General features: G+C 39.3%; 1 protein-coding gene across 1 annotated transcript in view; it reads right to left on the bottom strand.

The window, feature by feature from the left end:
* Positions 1-3865: 3865 nt before the first annotated feature.
* Positions 3866-24091, bottom strand: part of Stk17a (serine/threonine kinase 17a) — a 28512-nt gene continuing 8286 nt past the window's right edge. Inside the window, exons 3-8 of the mRNA XM_010610866.3 lie at positions 23811-24023; positions 20539-20683; positions 8112-8238; positions 5347-5395; positions 5080-5259; positions 3866-4496 (exon numbers count right to left, since the gene is read on the bottom strand). Coding sequence (XP_010609168.1) covers positions 4175-4496; positions 5080-5259; positions 5347-5395; positions 8112-8238; positions 20539-20683; positions 23811-24023 — 1036 coding nt within the window. The 3' untranslated portion in view covers positions 3866-4174. The remainder of the gene's footprint in view (positions 4497-5079; positions 5260-5346; positions 5396-8111; positions 8239-20538; positions 20684-23810; positions 24024-24091) is intronic.

Below are 24091 nucleotides of genomic sequence, written 5' to 3'. Positions count from 1 at the left end.
AGCGAACACAGAATACCACTTCTGTAAGACTGTTCAGCCATGCGTGGGGTGTGGTGGTGCACACCAGTAATTACAGCACTTGACACTGAAGCAGGAGGATCACTGCAAGTTCAAGCCAGCTGGGGGTTACAAAGCAAGACCCTATTTCAATCCCCACGCCCCACAAAGACTATTCGGTGGATTTTTTTTTTTTTTTTTTGTAGTACACAGAGGGGTGGAACCCAGGCCCTTCATACTGAGCTATATCCCCAGCCTTTTAAAATTCTTTTCTTTTGAGACAGGATCTGGCTAAATCACTAAGTTGGCCAGGTTGGGCTCAAACTTGAAATCCTTGTGCCTCAGCCTCCAGGCACGTGGAAAACCAACCCTATTATACCTGACATCAAGATTCAGAATGTTGACAAAGGGATAGAAAGGTTAAATCCACAGACATAGTTATCAAAGATGAGTATCACAATGTAACAGGGAAAGAAATATCCTTGACAAATGGTGATGGAATGGAACATGTACAAGGGAAATAAAAGTGCTTGTCCCCTAACTTATACCATAGAAAAAATTAATCAAGGTGGACCATCCATCTAAGCATAAAAGCTGAAACTATAAAGCTCATAAAAATGAGATAATATATTCAGGACACTGGGTTAGAAGACTTTTTGTAGAGGATACAAATTTGAAACTTAAAAATTGACATTTGATTTTTAATTTCACTAAAATTAAAATCTTTTCACCAAAAGACACTATAGACAGGCCACAGATTGGGGGGAAAAACCTGGAATGGGCTGGGGTGCACCTGCCTAGCTCACGTGAGGCCTGGGTTTGAGTTCCCATCCCCCATAAACCTGATAACTTGTATCCAGATTGTATAAAGGACTCCTATTACTCAATTAAAAAGGACAAAAGAATTTAATAAGCAATGAACAGTTCTATTCATTAATCATTGAAGATATGCATATTAAACCACCAGGAAAAAACACCACATAACTAGAATGGCCAAATTAAAAAAGATGGGTAATAGCAACATCAGCAATACACCGTGCTATTCATACACTGTACTGGGAGAACAGAAAACAGCACAACTAATTTAAAAAACCAATGGACAGATTCTTAAAAAGTCATACATGAATCTACCCTAAGACCTGGATAATCTTGTCTAGAATTTTTTGTTTTTTCTGAATCAAGGTCTCACTTATGCAGTTCAGGCTGGCCCTGAATCTCCTATATAGCCCAGGCTGGCCTCTAACTTGCAGAGATCCTCTTACCTCATCCTCCGGAGTGCTGGGATTACAGGCATGTGTCATCATGCCCAGCCCTACTCCTAGCTTTCTAATTAAAAAAAAAAAAAAAGGCCGGGGGGGGTGGGGCATGTCTGTAATCCCAGCACTCAGGAGGCTGAGGCAGGAGGATCGCTGTGAGTTTGAGACCAGCCTGGGCTACATAGTGAGTTCCAGGTCAGTCTCAACTACATAGTGAGACACTGTCTCAAAAAACAAAAAACAAAACAAACAAAAAAATGAAAACATGTACACAAAAATCTGTTCAAAGAATTCGCTTATTCATAACAGTTCAAATCTAAAAGAGTCCATGAACAGAATGGATACATAAATGGGTGGTATATTCCAAGAGTACTAATCAGCAAGAAAAGGGAACCCACCAACCAAATACTGCACATGAATCTCAAATACCTCAGAGCCAGAAACCAAAGTCAAAGAACTGAAAAACCGTCTAACCCTTGTAGTCTAATTCTACAAGGGTACACTTAAGATTTAGGATTCATTTGTTGATACTTTGGTATTGATTTTTTCCTGTATAAAACTGTACTGGTATTCACTGAAGGATTTCACACTTCTAAACATGCACAGGCCTCTCTGCACAGAGCCTCGCAGCACCCCACTCCCCAGTACTGAGAACTAGAATTCACCTCCTCTCTAACATATCATACCAGTGAATTGTATTACATTTAAAACTAGATTTTATAACTCTGAGTAAACTAAGGTACTGTTCGGTCATTTATAAATTTGGTCATAGGAAAAACCAAATGTTAATAGCATTTCAAAGGGTAGAGCACTAAGAGAAAGACTGTATTCAGCCTCATACTCTGCTGGCTGTTCGCTGTTTATGCAGCATATTTGCTAGTACCATTTTACAAGTATATTCTGAGTGTTTCTTTAAAAGTACCATAGAGCTGGGGATTTAGCTCAGTGGTTCTACCTCGCAAGCATAGGACCTGAGTCTGATCCCCAGTACCAAATAAATAAATAAGTACCACAGAGCTCAAAATTAAGGTAAACAAGCAGTTATGGATATGCAGCAAATGCCTAAAACACATCTTTTCCACAAATGGAGTGACTCCATCAAATGTAATGTCTAGTGGTTCTGAAGTCCAAATGATCCTGACTTTAAAATGACAAATTCATCAAGTACAAACATGTGCCATTCTATACTAAGTTCTTTTGTTTTTTGGTCACTTACCCCCTGTTTTTATCAAAGGGGTAGTGTACAGATTTGCCTCAAATGGGTTCATTTCATTTGGGACTCACCTGAGACAACCTTGTGGCCACAGGTTTTCACTGAAAACTCTGCCACTGGGGCAGAATTTCCTTTCCCCTGGCAGAGCTTGTTTAGAAATGTCGCTTCTGGGAAGCTATACAAATGAAGCCCATTTACTGGGAAAACGGTGCAACTAAACTGCCTTACCCACCTCATCCAATGGTGGGTGGACAGTGGCAGTGTCGGGCACTGGGCCTTGCACACAGCTTAGAACCGTGGTCAGTTTATGACTTTGACATGTGAGAGATACCAGTCAGAGGGCCTTGTGTGACTCCTGGTTCAGAGCACAGGTAGGGGCCCAGGGATGTGCATACAGTGCACAGGTGACAGACAACCTCAGACAACCTTCCATGCATAAGGACTTAAGTTATACAGCATATGCTTGCACATCTCCATTTCACATTTCCTATTTAAATAGATATTTACTGTTCACTGTGGGCCTCGATACCAATGAAATGTTCAATCCAATCCTCATCAAATTAAGTATGTGTCATTTGGGACTAACCCAGGACCGTTCATATACTCTAGCCTAAGTTATACTCCCAGCTGGAGTTAATTCCTTCTGGAATAAGGTACTTGCCTAATGAAAACAAATCCATTATCAGTTTTTCAGTGGGCAAAATAAAGATTTACAATATTTTGTAACTGTTCCTAATGTAACTAAAGGGCTGATAAGAAACAGTGAACTACAGGCTCAGTGGCCACCAGGACTATGCTTTACATCTCTTTCTCCTCTGCTTTAGGTGTCAGTAGCTTTGGGATGGAAACAATAGCATCTTTTTTCACTGCCTTTAGTGTTGATCAGATCTCAATAACACCTGCAAGCGACCAAAACTGAATGACAATGGGGAGGCAGGGTGAGGTGGCAGGGTGTAGCCTGGAAAAGGAGGTAGACGAGGATGGTGTGAGGAATGAAAGCATGATTTAGCATCACTGGCTGACAGCACGAGACCCTGAAAACCAGAATAATTTCAAAGATGAAAAATGAGCACTTCTCTTACGAGTGATACTGAAGAAAAAAAATAATTAGTTCCTATAAGTTATACACATTAGGTAAAAATAGACACAATACAAAGAAACTGAATCCACTCAATGTAGTTATAAAATACAAAACTAAGATATTATCAAACTACAATGGATGACACTGTTAAGTCTCCAAATTTTAAAGATGTCTATTTAAATTAAAATCTGGTCCCCCCAAATAAATCCAAAATGAGAAAGCAGAATTTTAGTAAACACATATATGCAGATATAGGTATACACAAATAATGCAAAAGAGATTTATCAGAAGTGTAATTTTGGCACTTTTACTTGGATTTTTAAAGTAAATACAAGTATCTTTGTACACAAGTTCTCATTCTAGAGAAACAGGATGCTAAAAGGTTCAAACATCTTTCTTCTTAAAAAGAACACTGAAACAGATAACTTTACCTGTTAAATCCTTGGCTGGCAATTTTATAAATCTGGTTTGATTCACTTAATTCCAAAAGTTTTGCAAAATTATTTTTGTTTGTGTCAAGTTTTACCTGGCTATCTACTTCCAGTATACATACATTTGGTCAGAGGTCCATAAATAATATTAACATTTTCAATGGAGAAATCTTAAAGTTTTAAAGGGATATACAGCTCAGTAAATAAATTCTCCTGGAATTTCTTGTAGCAACGGTTCCTCAAATTTAAATCGTTTGGAAATGGCTTTTTGCTCCGTTTTCTCTTTTTCAGACTGTCTGCATTGTCCTAAAGTATATGAAGTAACTACAATTAACTCCTCTGTCACCAGTGGTCCCTCGGATTCTGGCTCCTCAGTATCTTCGTTAATTCCAGCCACAGAATCACCTTCTTGGAGGATGCCTGCTGCTTCTACTGCTCCCTTCACCTTGTGAGGACTGGGGATACTGCTAGGTGTCAACCACGGGTGTCTAAGACATTCCTCAGCAGTGGCTCGATCTCTGTATAAAGACAGTCACACAGGTGACAGCATTAAACTTCAATTGAAAAATCAGAGCATAAGATCCTATATTTATTGTGTTGTATTTTTAGAATGTATAAGGAGATGGCAAAAATCGAACTGTGCTTACTGAGTAGAACCAGAAGTTTGGAACTTGGGTGCATTCCCTAAAATGTTGAAAACGTATTTTAAGTAAGGTTTCTCTTAAAAGTTCTTTTGAGCAACCCAGTCACGGGTAGAAAATATCTGCTAAGGAGTAGCTGTCATTTCACTGTCAATTTCTACTACCCAGGAACACCAAATGCCGCTCACTGCATGACACATCCATAGTTTCAAAATTTCACTAATTTCAAACCTTTCAGACTGAGGCACAGGTCACATTTTCTAAGAGTATGTTTATTTCAATAGGTATATTAAGCCAAGAGGTTCACCTAGTTTCAGGTCAACACTTTTTTGTCTTCATTTTGGGGTTTCAGTTACTGAACTACTTTTGCTCAGAGGAGATCACTCAAAAACTGTCTGGGAGTGTTGCTCGGAGCAGGGTCGCCAGCACCCCACAGATAAAGAGGAGTATTAATACTTACTCAGGTTTCTTAAGTAAAAGTTGCTTGATGAAGTCTACAGCTGACTCAGATACATCATCAAATTCTTCCTCAGAATAGCTTAAATTCATCTGTGATATGTTCAAGAACGTTTCCTGTTTATTATCGCCTAGGAAAGGCGATACTCCTGTAAGCATGACATATGTTAACACTCCAATGCTCCTGGATCAGAAGAAAAGTGTGAGCACAGTTACTGCCAAATTCATTTCTGGGAACTAATTTCATTGATTTTTCATAAATAACACTTACCACATATCTGTTGCCATGCTGATAGGATCATAACTAAGAATTTCAGGGGCTAGTTGGAGAAAAAAGAAAATGTTTAGTTTCGTGGAAAAAGATGTCCTAATTTGCTCTTAAAGATAAACAATAAAGTAAGCATTAGAAACTATAAGCCACTATGATAAAAGTTTGGTTTAAAAAGATATATCATCATGTAAAATGAACAGGAAATTTTTTTTTTCCCCCTGTTTCTTTGAAACAGGGTTTCAGTATGTAGTTCAGGCTGTCTTTAACTTTACTATGTAGCCCAGGCCAGCCTGGAACTTATGGTGACCCTCCTGCCTCAGCCTACCTAGTGCTGAAGGAACATCAAACACTACATCTATCAGATAACAGCTCTCAAATCTTTCTCACTGCACCCCTATCTCTTCATCCCCACAGCCCAACCCTAGAGCAAGGCACTTTCCTCTCTCATCTGGGCCATCAGTGACTGGTCTCACCCCTCTGATCTATGATTCACCCCCAGTTCCCCAGACAGGGTCTCACTTCACAGTTAATGCTACACCTGGGGGCAGCTGATAATCACCTGGGTAAAGACAAGCAGAGAAAGGCTGTTTCTGGAGCAGCGCCCCCGCTTTCCTTTCTTTTTTGGGTCAAGTTTGTACCACTTTCTTAAGAGAAGACAGCATCATTTGGGGCAGGGAGTTGGTATGAAATTTAGATTAACCAAAAAGCCCCCACCCCACTCAATATCAAAATAACTGCTATTTTGATATTGCAGATCATAGCTCTCCATTCTGCAGTCTTCCATATTTCTTCCTACTGTGACTCATTAAAACTAACATATTTGGGTTGTTGCTTTCTCTGAAGAAACACTGATAAATCACACTTCTAAAACTTACAGGTCAAATGTGCATTAGCGTAGTGAAAAGTAGGTATTCTAGCCTATAAAAAATATAAAAATTCTGAAGGTTCTCTGCCTATGGTCTCTTTAAAATTTGTGCCTATTATTTTATAAAATATTGGGTTTCAGAGCATATGGCATATTTTGATCATGTCCCTGCCCCCATCCCCCCTTTCCCTCATGCTCTCCCACCTATTAATAATCTTCCTCTTACTTTCTTATGATTTTTTCCCCTTTTACTTTCATTGTTTAAGATTTCATGTATTAGAAAGACCATCCTATACTTGTCTGAGTCTGGATTGTTTTACTCAACATAATAGTTTCTAGGTTCCCTTCATTTCCACACAAACTACAAAATATCATTCCTTATAGCTGAATACTATTCCATTATGCATATATATGGCATTCGTGGGCACCTAGGTTGGCTCCATAGCTTGTAACTCTGCCAAAATAAACATGGGTGTACAGGCATCCTTACAGCAGATACCGAGTGGTATAGCTGGATCAAAAGGCAGCTATTTTTAGGTTTTGAGGCGCCCCAGTACTGATTTCCATAGGCGCTGTACAAGCCTTACATTCCCACAAGCAGTTTAAAAGGCTCCCCTCACCCCATCCTTGCTGCATTCATTCATTCACTTGCAGTACTAGGGACTGAACCCAGGGCTTTCAGATTGAGCCACAAGCCCAGCCCCCTTTTATTTTCTGAGACAGGGTCTTGTAAAGTGCAAAGTTGCCCAGGCTAGACTCAGACTTGACTTAATTATTTTTTGTATTATCACTGCCCAATGGCTTTGTTTTGTTTGACCTGTCTGCCTTCCTGTATCCTCTGGAATACTCTTCTCTTGTAAAAAAAAACAACTCCCAACATTCTTAGCTCCTGTTCCAAATTGATCCTTCTTCTACCCTGCTCTGACAGGTGTCCTGCTCTCTCTAGCTCTTGCTCCTCAGGTGCCTTTCCATGGAGACTTCATGCCTCTGCCCTCAGGCCACAGCCATCCTTCCCCTCTCAGGCTTGCCAGGACCCCAGGCAACTTCCCACTTATGTCCACGGCTCACGGAGCCCAGCACCAATGCCTCTGGACCTCTACTCTGAACAGTCATTTCCAGATCTACAGCCAAAGCCCTGTAACTACCTTTCTCTGGTTATAATCTCCAAATCATTCTATGGCCTTATGCATTTTTAAATCAAACAAACTATTAATCCTTCAAACCCTAATTTTCTTCCGGTCGATCAAAAAGGCAATAGTTTTTATTTTCCAACCTTGACGCGTGGTGCATCACTCCAGCTGCTCATCTATGTTCAAGATGCTTTTTCTGCCAGTGACCTCAACCTGGCAAGATCCCAAAGACCAGCTCTGCTTCACACTCTCTGGAACCCAGGGTTGGTAATAACTTTATTATCAACTGGAACTTCTTCGCAGGCCCCTTCTTTTCTTGTTCTGTTCCTTTGTTTGCCTTCAGCAATGCTGGGGCTGGAACCTAGGGCCTTGAATGTACTTAGCAAGTACTCTACACTGAACTACACTCTAAGCTTCCTATTCATTTAGAGGCAATACTTCAAACTCTTAGCTTGGAGGTGGGGGTGTAGCTTGGAGGTAAGATGTCTTGCTCAGCATGCACAAAGGCCCTGGGTCAGATACCCAGCACCAAAATAAAAAAATTTTTAAGAATCAAATAAAATTTTTAAAACTTTCTTAGCCTTGCATGAAGAGTATCGCCAATTTCATACCATATTCTTCAATATTGTCCATGCTTAAATCAATTTTCAGATTTAATTCAAAGGAATGAATCTCTGATGGTGGACTTTCAATACAGCCAAGGCCTTATTATGAAGCAGGCTACATATGAGCTCATTAACGAAGGTGGTTCCTACTCTAGGAATACTTACCCACATATTCAGGAGTACCCATAATTTCTCGAAGCTCTTCACTGTTCTTCATTATTCTTGAAAGGCCAAAATCAACTATCTTAATGTCACCCAAAGGAGATTCACTTGTCAGCAGAATATTCTGAGGCTAAAAAATAAAATGTATACCCCAAAAGATTAATAAAACCATGATTAAGTACACAAAAACATGCAGCCCCCAAAACACAAATTCCACCTGTGAAACTGAGATTGAGGAGTCGAACAGTAAGCAGTCATTCATTGGAGACATACTTTAATGATATGCTCCCTATGCCATGTTGAAGGCAGCAGGCTTTGTACTCTATTTTCAGTCTCTTTCCCAGTACTGGCTCTTTCTTGGCACATAAATGTGATTTTATTCCTAACTTTAAAACAAACCACTGTGTTTCTTGTGCTATCCTCAAAGACCCTGAATCTCTTTCTATCCAGTACAGTCACTCCCTGCTGGTCCCTTTATGCTCAGATTCTTGAAAGCACGGTCAAGTGCACTTGCTGTCGCTTTTCAATTCAGCTAAGTCCGTTGTATGCCTTCTAAATCTGCCCGCATGAGGTCAAGTCAAGCATTACCCAAGACTCAGAAAATGCCCATGGGTGCCTTTCAGGCACTATTTGCACGCACTGATTTCTGTAGCACTGTGCATGGTGAGTCATCCCAACATTCTCGATATTCCTTCCATTTGTGTCTCCCTCTTGGATCTGTTCTTCCATCAATTCATTTATTTTCTCAGAATTTTTTTACTTCTGCCCTCCTTTTACATATTAGTGTTACTCAAGATCTTGCACTGGCTGCTCTCTTCTCCCACTTCTCTGCATTCTATTGTCTAACAGTGCCATCTACTCCTAAAGCTTCAGCCTTTCATACACTGATCACCATACCACACCTTCAACTCCCACCACAGGACAGGTCTTTAGTGCAGTACACTTGAAGGAAACAAGCATCCACAGCCCCATGAATCAGTTTTCCTCTTCTGTAGTCTCAATCTCAATGCTCGAGCAAAACACAGGGGTTCACCCTAAAGTGGGGCCTTAATCCATACGTCTCGCCACCAGGCAGCTTGAACCATGGGTGGAACATGTGTGACTATCCTATCTGGCAGCTTTGTATTAATTTTACTAGTAAAAAGACCAATAGAAGTGATTAGATCAGCATGTACTACCAGTAGCACAAGCCGCCCAATGGGATGGTCATGCATATATCACCAGTGGTTCAAGCTGGGGAATGTGTTACATCTCAATATCCCCACCGCTTAAAAAGTCTGGGATTTTCGTTGTTACCCAGACCATCCTGGTAGCCTCCTGTCTCTGGTTTTCTCCATCTTCAACCCATCCTCTGTTGTGTAATTACACAGTCATCCCTCAGTCTCTCTGGGGGACTGGTTTCAAAGCCTGTGGAGGTACAAGTTCCTTACATAAAATGGTGTAGTATCTGCATATAACTTATACATATCCTAGTATATAGTTGAAATCATCTCTAGGTTACTTACAATTCCTATGAGACATAAATGTTGCAGTTATTACATCTTAGTATTTAGAAAATGACAAGAAAAAAGTCTACATGGTCAGTACAGATGCAATTTTCTTCCCAAATATTTCTGATCTACAGCTGGTGGTTCCATGAATGCAGAGCCAAAGGTACCCTTTCCACACTCAAGTCTGATCCTGACAGCTGTAAGGATATTCACTGTTCATCACCCATAGACACTTAATGAGTATGGGGTGAGGACAGAGACGGTGCGGGGCACAGAATCAACAAGGTTCATAGCCTTGGATTTATTTTTACCCAGTGTAAAATTATCCAAGACACTCATTAAAAAAGATAAGTGAATATATTATGAACCAGAATATAGAATCATTTGAACATTTAATATAAAATATGAGACTTGAGAAAAAGTTTGTATTCTTTTCAGAGAGAGACTGCATTTACTGTCTTCCACCATTACGAATATTTCCAAAGATAAGCTACAAAGCACTGGTATCAATAGATTACAGATATGTACCCACCGCAGTGTTCCATGATCTGGTGCCTAGCTCCATTCTAAGATTCATGTCCTGTCACTTTCCACAGCCAATCAATCTATGTTGCAAATCAAAGAAGCTGCAATCTTTTCCCTGCACTCTCACGTCCCAGGCCTTTACACATGCTGTTTGTGCCAGGATGCCCTCTCTTTGACATTCATATTAATCACATACCCCCAGGCAGTGCGAGTTTCCACAAAGCTCTTCCATTCACCCTGCCCTCCTCCTCTTTCTGGGGAAGGTGCCATGGCTGCCTACTCTGCTCCTCACCATCTTGTATATGACCACCTCATTTCTTTTGTGAAATGTTTATTCTTCTGTCTCCTTTACCAGTGTAATTCTCTAAAAGCATAATAATGATCATTCACATTGTCTTTTCCCTCATTTATACCCAGCCACTGCATTTGACTTCTTTTTTACTGTTGTTGTTGTTTGAGACAAGGTCTTGCTATGTCTTATGATTGGCCTTGAACTCACTATGTAGTGCAGGCTGGCCTCCAACTCGTGGTGAATCTCCTGCTTCAGCCTTCACAGTGCTGGGATTATAAGCCTGTGCCACCATAACCAGCTGTATTTGTCTTTTGTACCTTTCATTTAACTGTTAAGTCATAAAATCAAATGGTATTTTGCGATGCTTTCTTCTGGACTACTATCTTAGCAGTGTCTGTCACTATTATGCATTCTTTCCTTGCTTATATACACTATTTCTCTTCGTTTTCATGACAAGCCAGAATTCCCATTTTTCCTGTCTCTGGCTGCTTTTTCTGTCATCTTCCATTACTTGGCCCACTGATGATTCGGTTTCTCATGGCTTGATCTCACGCCCTTTTCTCACACCATACTGTCATCTTGCAGGCTAGCTGCAATTAAAACTTCAAAATTACCTACACGTTATGACTCACACATGTTTCTCTCTTTCTAACCTCTTTAACCAAATGCTTACCGATCTCTGCCTTTTGAGGTCTCAAAGGCACCTCAAATTCATCAAGACCAAAACCAGACTGGTATCTTCCCTCTTTAGATTCTCCCACCACTGACAGACCTCTCAGTGAATGTTACAATCACCCAGCAGGAGAGAACACTAAGAATCATCTTGGTCATTCATTCCTCTTTCCTTCCTCCCTCCTCATTTAACTAGTACATCATTTTATCTTGACTTTCAATCATAAATTCTAAGCCTTTCTAGTTTTGGTCTACTTATCTCCATCTATGAAAAGCTAAAGTTATTAACATTTTGTGCTCAATTTCAACAGTCTCTTCAGTGGTTTGCTAGGGATCTATTTTGCCCACACCACAGCCAGAAGGATCTTTTGTACTTTGTAAGTCTGATGTTACCTCCCTAAGCCCACTGCTCTTAGAAGACAGCCATGCTCTCTGACAGCAATTACACACCTGCAGGGCTGGCTCCTACCTAGCTCTACACGCCTCATTCATCTTGGCTCAGTAAAACCCAGCTTCACTGGATGTTTCTCAGCATGCTCTCTTCTCACAAGATGCAGCCCTTCCTCTGCATTTATTTTTTCCTTGTCTTTGCCCAGTGTCAACTTAGTGAAAAGACCCACAGTGGTAGTAAAGCAGAAAAACCATGACTTTCAACAATGCAAAGGGCTGCAATATGAGAAGAGAGAGCGTGAGGCACAGATGGTCCAATCTTTCCCTTTAAAGAGTCTTACTACTGACCTAATATCCATCCTTTTTCTGTTATGAAAACTCATATGTTTATCAAGATCTGAATTCAGACAGAAAGAAAGGGAAGAATCTACAGCTCTGATGTGGACAGGAGTCACAGTGCCTATCACTGTTACTACAGTGGGCAGAGCCTAGTACACAGTGACACGTATTATATGGGTGACTGAACAGGAGAAACATACCTACAAAAAATGGAAAGAATGTCTCTTTTGTCTTAGGAATGGTGGCAGCATGAATGGCAATACTAAGGAATCCCCACTATCACAAAGCTGCTAATGAGAGGAGGAGCCAGACCTATCAGGCTCCACAGACTCCACTGCACACTGCTCAGTGACAGCAGTATATGCAATGTGCTAGGCTGTATACTTGTTAGAGGGACTAGCTCCACCTTGGGAAGTTACAGAGGTGGTATGATCACAGACCCTCAAGATAAAGAGGAATTCACCTCAACAGTTATTTAACAAATTTTAACTGCTTACTAAGCTATGTGCTAGGGAAATAAAAGAATAAGACGTGAGTCCCCTCTTTTGGAGATCTGCAGTCTAACTTTTTTTGCTGGGGACTGAACCAGCCCCTACCACAGAGCTGCATCCCAGCTTGGAGCCTTGTACACAAGTACAAGTACATTTACCCTCAAGGAGTTTGTAGAGCTGGGGGAACTCAGGGTGATGGCGAGAGCGGATGCTGCCATTTGCACAGGTGTGTGCCACCATTAGAAGAGTCAGAAGGTTCTGTAAAAGGCAAAATTTGAAGGAGAGGACAACCTTAAGAAGGAACTAATTTTGGTACAATAATCTCTGAACAGTGTAGGAATAGAGAAGAGCTTGTATAACAGCCCTAAGGTGAGGAAAAACCACCAGTGGCGGATTTCAACTAGTCTTATTTCTCTGGAGAACAGCACAAGGCAGAAGGGACAGGAGACGCATTAGGAAGAAGACTGAAAAGTAAACGAAGGAATGGGAAGCACAAGGCTCTGCAGGCCCTTCTGGGGCAAATTAAAGAAGGCAAGCACATTTTCTTAGTTAATTAGCCTCTAGATATTTGCTAAGATTTGAATGTGTCCCCCAATAGCTCATATGTTGGTAGCTTGGTCCTTGGCACATTAATGTGAGAGGGGTGAAACTGTAAAGAGTTGGGGCTGTGTGAGAAATAATCAGGTCATTGAGTGTTGCCCTCAGGAGGGGTCAGAAGGGATTAGGCAGTCCTCAGGGATGCTTGATTAATCCTCATGAAAGAGTTGTTATCAAAGAGCATGCCTGGCCCCTGGAACTGCTTCCTGTTTTCCAGGTGATTGCTTCTGCCATCGGGAGCCACCTTCTGCTGAGGTTATCACCAGAGCCAAGCCAATAAATGCTGGCACCATGCTCTTGATCCTCCACAACTTTGAGCTAAATAAACTCTCTCTTGCTTTATAAGGTACTCAGAATAAGGCGTATTTATTATAGTAACAGCAAAAATAGTACATTATTTATTCAGGAGGAAAAAAAAAAAAGTCTATGGAGAACATTTTCCCCCATAGACTTTAAAAAGGCAATTTTAGTTTTAGTCTGTTAATGAGATATTATAGTAAAATAAGATGTTAATTCTTTAGGCAAATTTGATGGAAGAGTTCAAATCAGGAGGAGATACTAAAAGTTGAACATGTTTTTCTCTTTCCACACACAAAATGCCAAGTAAAATCCTGCTATAGGAGAAATACTGATTTCTTCACTTGTTTGTATGGCCAGCTTTTCCATTGCTGGGACCAAATACCTGATACCCACAACTTAAAAGGAAGAAATGGGTTATTTGGTTCAGGGCTTCAGAGGGTTACTTGGTTACTGGGTTCAGTCCATGGTCAGCTGGCTCCTGCACAGAAATATCAGGGTAGAAGGCATGGTGGAGCAAAGCTGCTCGGTTCAGGTTGGCCAAAAGCAGAGCAGGGGAATAGCACCAGAGAGGAGAAGGCCAGGAACCAGATTATACTCCAAGGTCACACCTCCATAACCCACCCAGACACATGCAGTAGTGTTCTTCACTAACCTCCCAGGGACTCCCAAACCAATCAAGCTGGCAACTGACTGTCAACTTTATCTGTGATAAATAGATACATTCTGTAAATGTTCCTAAATACCACTAGTTCCCTTAAATAGTTTAAATGCTTTGCCTTACATTTTATTTATACTTTACATTCCTTAAGAAATGCTTCCTTTTATTGCAGTGCAAAAGCTAACTGGTTTAGTGTCATAAATTCTAAATTAGTGTACTCAATTATTAAAATTACGTTAGAATATCAGCAACTGTCACATATCTACGATATACCAAAGAGAATTTCTGAAAAGAAGTTAAACGGTTGAAAGAGAAGTTGCTAAGGTATATATGTATACATGTATACACACGTCTCATAAAATCAGATCTATTTCAAGGAATTTCATTTGATTTTTATTATGCAGCCTTTATTAGTACCAGCTAAGCCTTGTTTTGACCAGTTTTGTTTTGTTTTGTTTTGTTTCTTTTTGGTACCAGGGATCAAACTCAGGACCTTGCACTTGGGAGGCAGGCAGCAGCACCACTGAGCTAAATCCTTGGCCCACAAAGTTATTTTTTAAAAGTCTTTATTTCTCTAAATAAAATATAAGTGTATCTACAAAGCTATAATTCTGTCAATTTTCTAATGGTAATATATCTACTTCCCATAAGCAAAGTACATACACTGCAAGTAAACACTTTTGCATTTACCCTTCAGCTAAACCTCCTTTTTAAAGGAACCCAGTCCACCATAAAGATACAGAACATCCAATTCTTTTCTTTGTTTTTGTCTTTTTTTTGAAACAAGGTCTGGCTATGTAGTTCAGGATGGCCTTGACCTTACTATGTAGTCCAGACTGGCCTCGAACTAACTGTGATCCTCCTGCCTCAGTCTCTGGAGTGGTAGGATTTAAGCGTATGTCACCAACCTGGCCCCAATTTAAAATACAAGAATCCTGAGTGGTAAGTGAGAGGGAAAAGTCAGTAAATGGAGAGATGACAAAAGAATAAACTGAAAACCTGCAGAGTCCTCACAGAGACCACAGCTGCAGAGAGGACTTCTAAAGTCTTATTTCCCTGGTCTATGGGAATTCTTTCCCTCATCCTGGTATTTCAACTCTGTACATATAATCCATTTAACATTTATTTTTTAAAAATCATCACTGATTTAGTGGCTAAGATCATGTAAAGCTGAAGTCACCCTGCTAGATAAGGCTTCCAGTACCAAAGACAAGGTTTTGAGAATATTTTATAATGAAATGAAAATTCTAAGAAACTAACTTTTTGTTATTGAAACCTAGATGAGAGCAAAGAAATAGGCTGATAATCCTGTCTACATTAATTTGGAGTACTGTTTAGAAAATATTTTGTGTTATCCTTACTTTTAAATAATATACTGGTGAATAAGTAAGATACTGATACAGTTCAACTTAAATGGGAAATTCCAACATCTAGTCCATTTCTAACCATGCTTTTAACAGAGTGGACAAGTTAATGATATAATACTTTGTACCAATACTTTGTACCACAGAATGACCAAACCAATAGAAGACTATCAAAGACAAAGAGCACCGGATTTTAATACCGTATTTCTTGTGCAACTTTTGGTTATTCCTTCCCTTGACTGAGTAAAAGCAGGCCACTATGCTGATATGATGAATGACTAATTCACCAAGTTACAAAGGCTATTCTGGACTGTAGTTAGCTCTGTTCTGACTATGCTAGTTATTGCTTCTCAGACTACAACACAATCCATGTTAAACAAATGGGTTTTCCCTCAGTCATATTTTGCCTTTCCATTTTCATGAATTTAGGGATTTATACTTTTGTGGACTCCTAAATTTGTATCTGCAGCCTCTCAAAGAATTTCCCATGCTCAATGTAAGGTACTTGGCTGAGAGCTTTCAATGAATCAGTCTGTTGGCAAACTGATCATTTAGGATCTACAATGAAGCCAAACAATATTTCCCTTAGTGTCAATTATTTGTTATGAGGTAACTATAAATTTGTGACAGAAATTTCCCATGGAGAAATGGGAGACTATATCGCTTAATAATTCATTTATCAGGAGTGTCAATTTCCAGAGTTAAAATATAAGAAAATATATCAGGCTTTGAAGCATTGTGGGAAAATAGTCTTAAAAAATAACTTAGTCTTTCAAACTCTTTCACAGATTGATAATCAACACTGTAAGCACAAAGGTCCTTTACCTTTAACAGCAATCTTGTCAGTGAGAATTTTATACTTATAATGTTGACATCAGAGAGGTCAACAATTAGAAATATCCTTTTGGTAGAAATTTCTCCCACACCAATCCCATTTCAACAGTTCACTTATAGACATGAACCCTGAGCAGTTTCCACAGAGACAGTGCATACACAAGGAGTGTGAAGGCCGAAGAACGGCTCCAAGCTTCAGCCCACCTTGTCTTCTAGTTCCTCTGGGTAGAGGAAACATGGAGAGCCCAGCTGCCAACATCAAAGGCACGTCATCAACATCAAAGGCCCATCATTGTCATGAAGGCCTCTATTAAATCTGGAAAGAATTGTGCTGCTAGTGCACTGGAGAGAAAGGAATTATGATTTACACTGGAGGTACTGGGAGAAAGGGATATAATTTCCTTGTCTAAACACAGTTGAGCCATGTATTCACAAACTTAATATTCCCCTTGACTGCTTCCAAGTGACATCAAAGATCCATGACACATGGTGATGGCGACCTGTCTGACTAGCTACCTAATTAGTTCCTGAATAATGGTCACAGGTTAAGCTGTCATAATTGAAAGCTCATTTCCTACAGGTGCAAGGTCATTTAATTGAGGTTCTGTTCTTAGAAGACCTTGTATATCCAACAACTAATAGAACATTATAAAAATAAAACCAATATGATTCACTAATTGAAGAGTGCAAAACCAGACATGAAAAAAGCTGCAGCATAAACATTTGTTTGGAGAATTTTTCTGTATGATCAATACTGAGAAAGACTTCTTAACTGGAGTGATGACTGCAGAGGCTGTTGTTTCCTAGTCAGTATTCGCAAGGGAGACACACAGGTGACAATGTCTTGCAGTGAAGATCACTCAATTGTTTAAGCACATGACAAACTAAAAGGGCAAAGCAAAGACCAGTCCTGTCCTCCAACTGCCCATGTTATGAAGGGTTTTAACCATGTGGTCTATTAGCATTAATATCCTGGCACTACATGTGGATGTACAAATATCCACACTAGCCTTCAAAAAGTGCCACTGTGAACATCACATTCACATGAGTTGTGTTATGACTGTCCACAATAGTCAAAGTATTACAAAAAATAATCTGTACTGGCATCTTTCAGAATAAAATAAGAAAGCTTCCAGACCATTTTCCTTCCCATGTTCTACAGAAAACTAGTATGTAAAGAGATATCTATTTTCCTCTCACCTGACTTCAAATGGGACATGACCAAGGTTACATTGGAAGTCAAGCTCCAGATTATACATACTGCACTTCCTTGACAGTGTTCCTGTGCACATTGTTATTTACATGGGACAAGGTGCATAAAAACTCTATGGAATGTGTGCTTCAGCAGCAGTTCTCCAAATAGCCCTTGGATAGGAAATAGCAGCATCAACTCGTCCTACTTGAATAAAAATGTTTAGCATCAGGGGCTAGAAATCTGTTCTTAGAGGCTCTTCCAGGTGATTCTGATGTGTGGCAGAGCTGGACAACCAGTGCTATAAAGCATCTACTTGCTGCTAGAAGGCACCCCATAGCAGAGGGCAAGGTGCACCAGCAGATGGTGTGGAGAGATGAGGGTCCAGATCAGGAAAGAAAACCTTGTTGGGGGTATAAAGTGGCCACGGTGTTCTCAGGCTGCCTTCCTTCCTAATTCCATTTTCTCTAGCTAATAAGGTTATCTTTGTTAGTGGAATAAACCAGGAACTATAGTCACTGTGGTATGTTCTGTTTGAGGACTGTCTTAAGTCAACTTTGACATACAAATAACCATCAAAAAAGATCTACAGGGATCTCAAACTTTTCTACCACAGTCTCCCCAAGGTATACCATAAGGATACCCATGGTGAAAATTTACTATTTGCTTTCTAAGTATCCATTTTCCACCCTTCAGAAACAGAACTGGCTTGAGAATGACATGGGCCTGGCCAGTGGAAACCGCGCATCCCCCAGAACACTTAATTCCAGGTTGAGCCAAGGTGGGCTAATTAATTAGCATGAATCTCAGGACTTCTGAAAAGAGCTGTGAACAAAGACCAGCTCCTTCCTGCTGAATCTGGGCAGTTCTGAGGCTAAAACAGCAGCATCTACTTCAGCTCACTTTCTGGGATTCTCAGAATGTAGAGTAGAGCATGAAGACTGGCAACATTCTTAGAGCCCTGAATACCAGAGTAACTGAAGCTAGAATAATCCCTGAACTTTTCTGCCAATAATATTTTCTTTTCTGTTTTAGTTTCAGCTGGTATTTTGATTACTTGAAAAGATTAGAAGTGATACACTGTCCTTTTTTTTCCCCTCCCTTCTCTACTACTTCTTTGACACTTTTAAATAAGAAACTGCCTCTCATTTCTTTCTCATTTATTAATTCTTGTCTACCTAATTTTTCAAAGCATTTTTCAAATATTTCTCCTCAAAAACAATTATATGGAATTTTCTCAATATAACTTCTCAATTCCAGTGAAACTAGTTATTTTTTCTCAAATATATCACAAGCATGAGATAATTTTCTCATTCCTCTCTACTTTCCAAATTCTAACCTTTTATTAACATCTACCTCAAGTTCTACTTTTGCCAGATGTCTTCACCTATTCCAGGAATATTCCAAGTTCTATTATTCTATCATGGATTGTTTTATCATTCATCTTCTATGTACTCACCTATACGCTATCTCCCTGATAAAAGCAACTGACAGGAGGATAAGAGTCAAGATTCAATTCTAGAAAAGACCCAGAATAGCACAAGCAATCTTGGGCAATAAGAATAAAGCAGGAGGCATAGTAATACTCGACTTCAAGCTACACTACAAAGCAACAGTGATAAAAATGGCATGGTACTGGAACAAAAACAGATATGTGGATCAAGAAAACAGAATCGAGGATACAGAAACTTTCCTAGACACATTCAGCTATTTGATCTTCAACAAAAGGACCCAAAGCATGTTGGAGGAAAAACATCCTATTCAACAAGTGGAGCTGGGAAAACTGGTTATCTATGTGCAGAAGACTGAAACTCTCACCCCATACTAAATTAAAATCAAAACAGATAAAAGATCCAAACATTTAAACAGAAACATTAAACCTACTGGAAGACAAAATGAGTACAACACTTGAAGACATGGCTGTAGGAAAGGATTCTCTACAGAGAACCTCAATTGCTCAAGAAATAATAGCAAGAATCAACAAATGGAATTTTATCCGAGTAAAAATCTGTATAGCAAAAGAATCTATGAGTAGAGTGAAGAGACACCCTACAGAACGGGACAACATTTTTTCCAGCTACTCCTCAGACAGATGACTAATTTCTAGAATATACAAAGAACTCAAAAAAAGTCAAACCACCTAAAATTAAAGACCCAGGTAAGAAATGGGCAAGAGAAATGAACAGACACTCCACAGGAGGAGAAATACAAATGGTCCACAAATACATAAAAAATGCTCAACATCTCTGGCCATTAGATAAATGGAAAGTAAAAAAACACTAAGGTTCCATCTTATTCCAGAAACAACAATAATCATTAAGAAATCAAGCAATAACAAAATATTGGTAAGGCTGTGGTGAAAAGGGAACCCTCCTTCATTGTTGGTGGGAATATAAACTAGTACAACCATTAAGGAAATCAGTACAGAGACTTCTCAAAGAATTGAATTAGAAATTCCATATGACCCAACTATCTTCCTGCTGGGTATCTTCTCCAAAGAGCTTAAGTCATCATACTACAGTGATACATGCATACCAATGTTTATAACAGCACAAATCCTAATACCTAAATCCTGGAAACATCCTGTATAGCCATCATCACATGACTGGATAAAGAAAATGTAGTATTTATATATAATGGATTACTACTTTGCTACAAAGAAAAAAAGATTTGAGACATTTGTAAGGAAAATGGATGCACCTGGGAAATATAATGTTGAGTGAAATAAAACTGAAACACAGACTTAAATATTGTATGTTAGTTCTCACTTGGGTGAGGCAAAGTATAAAGATAATAAAGGCTGGAGAGAAGGGGACAAGGAGATGAATCCCCTGCTATAATACAGAAGTGGTCTAAGGGAAAAACTGCAAGTAGCGAGAAGCAGGGGGGGAAAAAATAAGTAGAATAAAGATATGCCATGTACAGGAACCTAACAACCTCAATTAATGTAAACGCTATAAGCTAAGATTAATAATATCAAGAATGAAAAGTGGGATAGGGGAATTAGAAGAGGAGGAAGGCAGGAGGGAGTGGGAAGGGGAATAAACAAACAAACAAAAAGAAACAAGCTGTGGTATTTACATGCGATACTCCCCAAGATGATTGTAAGTGCATGAACTGCAAACATGTACTAATAAAATTTTTAAAAAGACTCAATCCTAATATCCTTGTTATCTAATAAACCCATAAACTTGATACACATTTAGATACATCACTGCTAAACATATTTAAAATGCTATGTGTCATTTTTCAGCAATTTCAAATTGAAAAGTAACTCAGATCTTACCTTCAAATCAAGATGAACTACATCATGAGTATGTAAAAAGTGGACACCTTCTAAAATCTGTCTCATGAGCCTCTGAACATCTTTTTCTTTAAAGGCTTCTTCTCGGTCTGCCACACACTGGTCAAAGATTTCACCACCAGCAGCGCTAGACAAATTAAAGTAAAATATAAATCATACAAAGGAAATGGTGAACTTGTACCATAAAAATAAAGAGTAAATTAGCCACAGCCTGGTAGTGCTCTGGAGTTAAAGCTGAAGCAAAGTACAGTAGGAGCAGAGCCAGCTCAGTCCCTACTAGCTGGAGATGCAGGTGTATATCCACCACCTCTGCACACACAGGCCACCATTTGCAGTGACACTCACAACTCAAGGAACTGAACTTTGGCTGGAAACGTTTATTAACCACAATTTATTGTCATTTGAGTACCTTTAAGTCATTACTGTGCTCAACAATCAAATTTAGGAAGGGGGAGAAAAGAAGAGAGGGCATGTAAAAAGAAGACGTGTTATGTACATGTACCAATTCCATATAACAAATGTAATCATTATGTACTATAAACACATACTAATAAAAACAAAAATATAAATATAAAATGATAAAAGTAGAATGGCCAAATGTAAAATTCAAACTCTTAAGAAAATGAAGAGAATTCACTTATATAAAACAAACTTGCCACCCTCCTGCCTTGGCCTCAGCCCCCAGGGGGTGTGCATCTCTAAGTCTTTTTTTTTCCTTTCTTCCTTTTTCTCCTTCTTCTGGAGACAGGGTCTTTCTACGTAGTCCATGACCTCAAATTTGTGGCAATCCTCCTGCCTCAACCTCTCAAGTGCTGGTACCGGTGCGTGTCACCACATCTGTTTTAACAAAGGGTTTCATTTGTTTCCTCAACAACTGAACTAGCTCATGTGAGCACAAAATATATCACTAACCTCAATTTTCTGAAAAATTTCAAGTTGTACTTCAAATGTAGACTACTCTTAGAAGCTTTGAAAGCTATCTGTGTGGTTTTAAGACTGAACTCCCTCCAGTACAATGTGCAGCCGTGTCATTGTTTACTCTGCTTAATGTAAGCTTCATCCACTAACTGAACTAACTGTGGGGCCATGAAAGGAAGGAAACAAACAAGGTGAGCTCTCTTGGATCCCTGGTTTCCTACCTGAAGGAAACTAATGGGTAGTGGTACTAGGCAGGGGAGGAATCCAAGCAGAAGAGGTGGCCTTGTTACGCTGAGAAGATACTGGAAATCTGAGGAGGCTAAGGCAGCTGGAATTTGCAAGCAGTTATCAGAGGGAAGGGAGTTTCACAGAGAAAGACTTCTAGGAGCCAGAGGTATGTGTGAGGCCCTAGATTTAATCCCCAGTACAACAAACAAATCAAAATTTTTGCTTTAAAAATGTATAAATCATACATATTAAAGCATATTCTACCTCATAAACCAGGTGTACAAAGTAAACTTGGTATAGTGCCTAGCACTCAGTTAATGTTTAGCACATTATAGCTATACTACTTTTTGTTCACATAGCATCTAACAAGAATTTTTGGTAAAACACCAATATTGCCGAAATCATTTATATTTAATCTCTTGGCTAGTTTTAGCACCTGGAGGGAAGAGGCTACGTTATTCTTATTTTTATATTATCAACACCTACTAGTATCTAGTGTACATAGGTGCTTCAGTAATGTCTGATACAGTGGTCACAACTTGCTGTTTCCACAGCAATAATTTACACTGATCTGGCTGAGAATCTTGATATCTCAGTATCCAGAATACACCTCTAAGACTTCTTTTTCAAATTAAAACACAAAAATTGTGGCTAAATCATACTGATTAGATTCTAAAAATCCTGATTACTGAAGCAATAGAGACCATCAAACGCTTGCAGACAAGAAATAACACAGTACATCTATGACTGTTACCTAACAGCAGCAGAGAGATGTCCTAGAGTGGAAGCCAAGGTGATCAGCTAAACAGCTACTGGAGAGGTTCATATGGGAGACTTGGTAATTAATTCATTATCTATGAGGCTAAACAAGATAAAGGAATCAAGGACAGGATCAAGGTTTCTAGCATGAGCAATGAACCAATGGCTATACCAATGGAAATGGGAACAAAAGAAAAACAAGCATTAGAAGGACAGTGCAAGTGTATTGATACTGAATTGATAATAAACCTACAGTTGGGTACAGGTATATACAGTAGGGAACTGGAACTCAGGAGAGGGGCTGAGGTTGGAAAACTTTGGAAATAATCATCCTGTAAATAACAGCTGCAGGCATCAAAAGAAGATCATCATCCAAAGTAAGTTTACTGAACAAAACTGTGTAACAACAGTAACATTGAAAGAGCTGTGGGGAACACATTATCCAGAACAGGGTAAAAATCTCTGAGAGGAGAAAAACAGAACAACAAATGACAGGGCTGTAAACACCAATGAAGTAATTTCAAGAATGAATTATGTCTCATGTTTAAAGATAGTAAGAAGTAGAACAAATACTAAAATGAGATTGATTTTGGCAAGCACTGGTGACCTCATGAAAGTTTTAAGAGAACAGATGGCATTATATTGAAAAGTAAATGGAGCTATTACCACATGAACAGATGAACAGATCAATGAAGTAGAACAGAACTGATTGGAAGACGAGGGAAAGCTATAAATTCAGACTATCCTTTCAAGAAGTACAGGAATAAAGAAAAGAGCAACACAGCAAAGATGGTTTAAGAGGAGTCAAAGCTCAGGACCAGGAATTTTAGAATAATAGAAGACAAAGGAAAAGGAGCCACCCATGGAGAAGAGGCTGCAACTTTAAAAGACGCTACACAACTGATTAAAAAAAACCACAGGTCCTAGAAAAGGAAGATTAAAAATTAAAGAACACAGATAAGGTTTATACCCTCAGCAGTACATAGTTGAATTACCTCTGTCAAACAGAAGGGAAGGGCGTAAAGCAGTAAAGACATCCTGCATAAACGCATCCAACAAAATGTACTAACACCGCAAACATGCTGATGTGAGTTTTTTGCTTAGAAGGCTTTGGAGAGATGCTAAGGACTGATGCCCACATTTTCTCCACAAAGGGAGAATAGACCAGGTATCTAATAAAAGCTGGGAAGTAGGTGACACTGTAAGTGGAGTAAAGGTGTTTATGAGGAACGCCTGAAGATCTGGAAAATCCTTTCCAGAGAACCAGGCTATGCACATTCTCACGCAGAAGTGATGTCCTATATGGAAGTATAATCTATCAAATTCAACCCAAAAGAGAGAATACTTACTATTCCAGAACCAAGATCATTTCTGATGGAGTCTCATACACTTCATGTAAATTAATGACCCAAGGATTGTCCTGTGCTAGTTCAAGTACAGCAATCTCATGAATTATCTCCATCCGACAATCTTGGCCTTTTCTTCTTTTTCTCATGAACTTTGCTGCAAACTCTTTTCCAGAATCTTTCTTTATACATTTCCTCACCACCGCAAATTTTCCCCTAGAATTAAAAAAAAAAAAAAAAAAAAAAAAAAAAATAAACAAAAAAGCAAAATTTTTTCACCGGTG

Source organism: Fukomys damarensis, unplaced genomic scaffold (genome assembly GCF_012274545.1).
Source record: "Fukomys damarensis isolate Sample0158 unplaced genomic scaffold, DMR_v1.0_HiC HiC_scaffold_17, whole genome shotgun sequence".
Lineage (NCBI taxonomy): Eukaryota > Metazoa > Chordata > Mammalia > Rodentia > Bathyergidae > Fukomys > Fukomys damarensis.
Note: the sequence above shows the minus strand (reverse complement) of the source record. Positions and strands in the feature narration are given on the sequence as shown.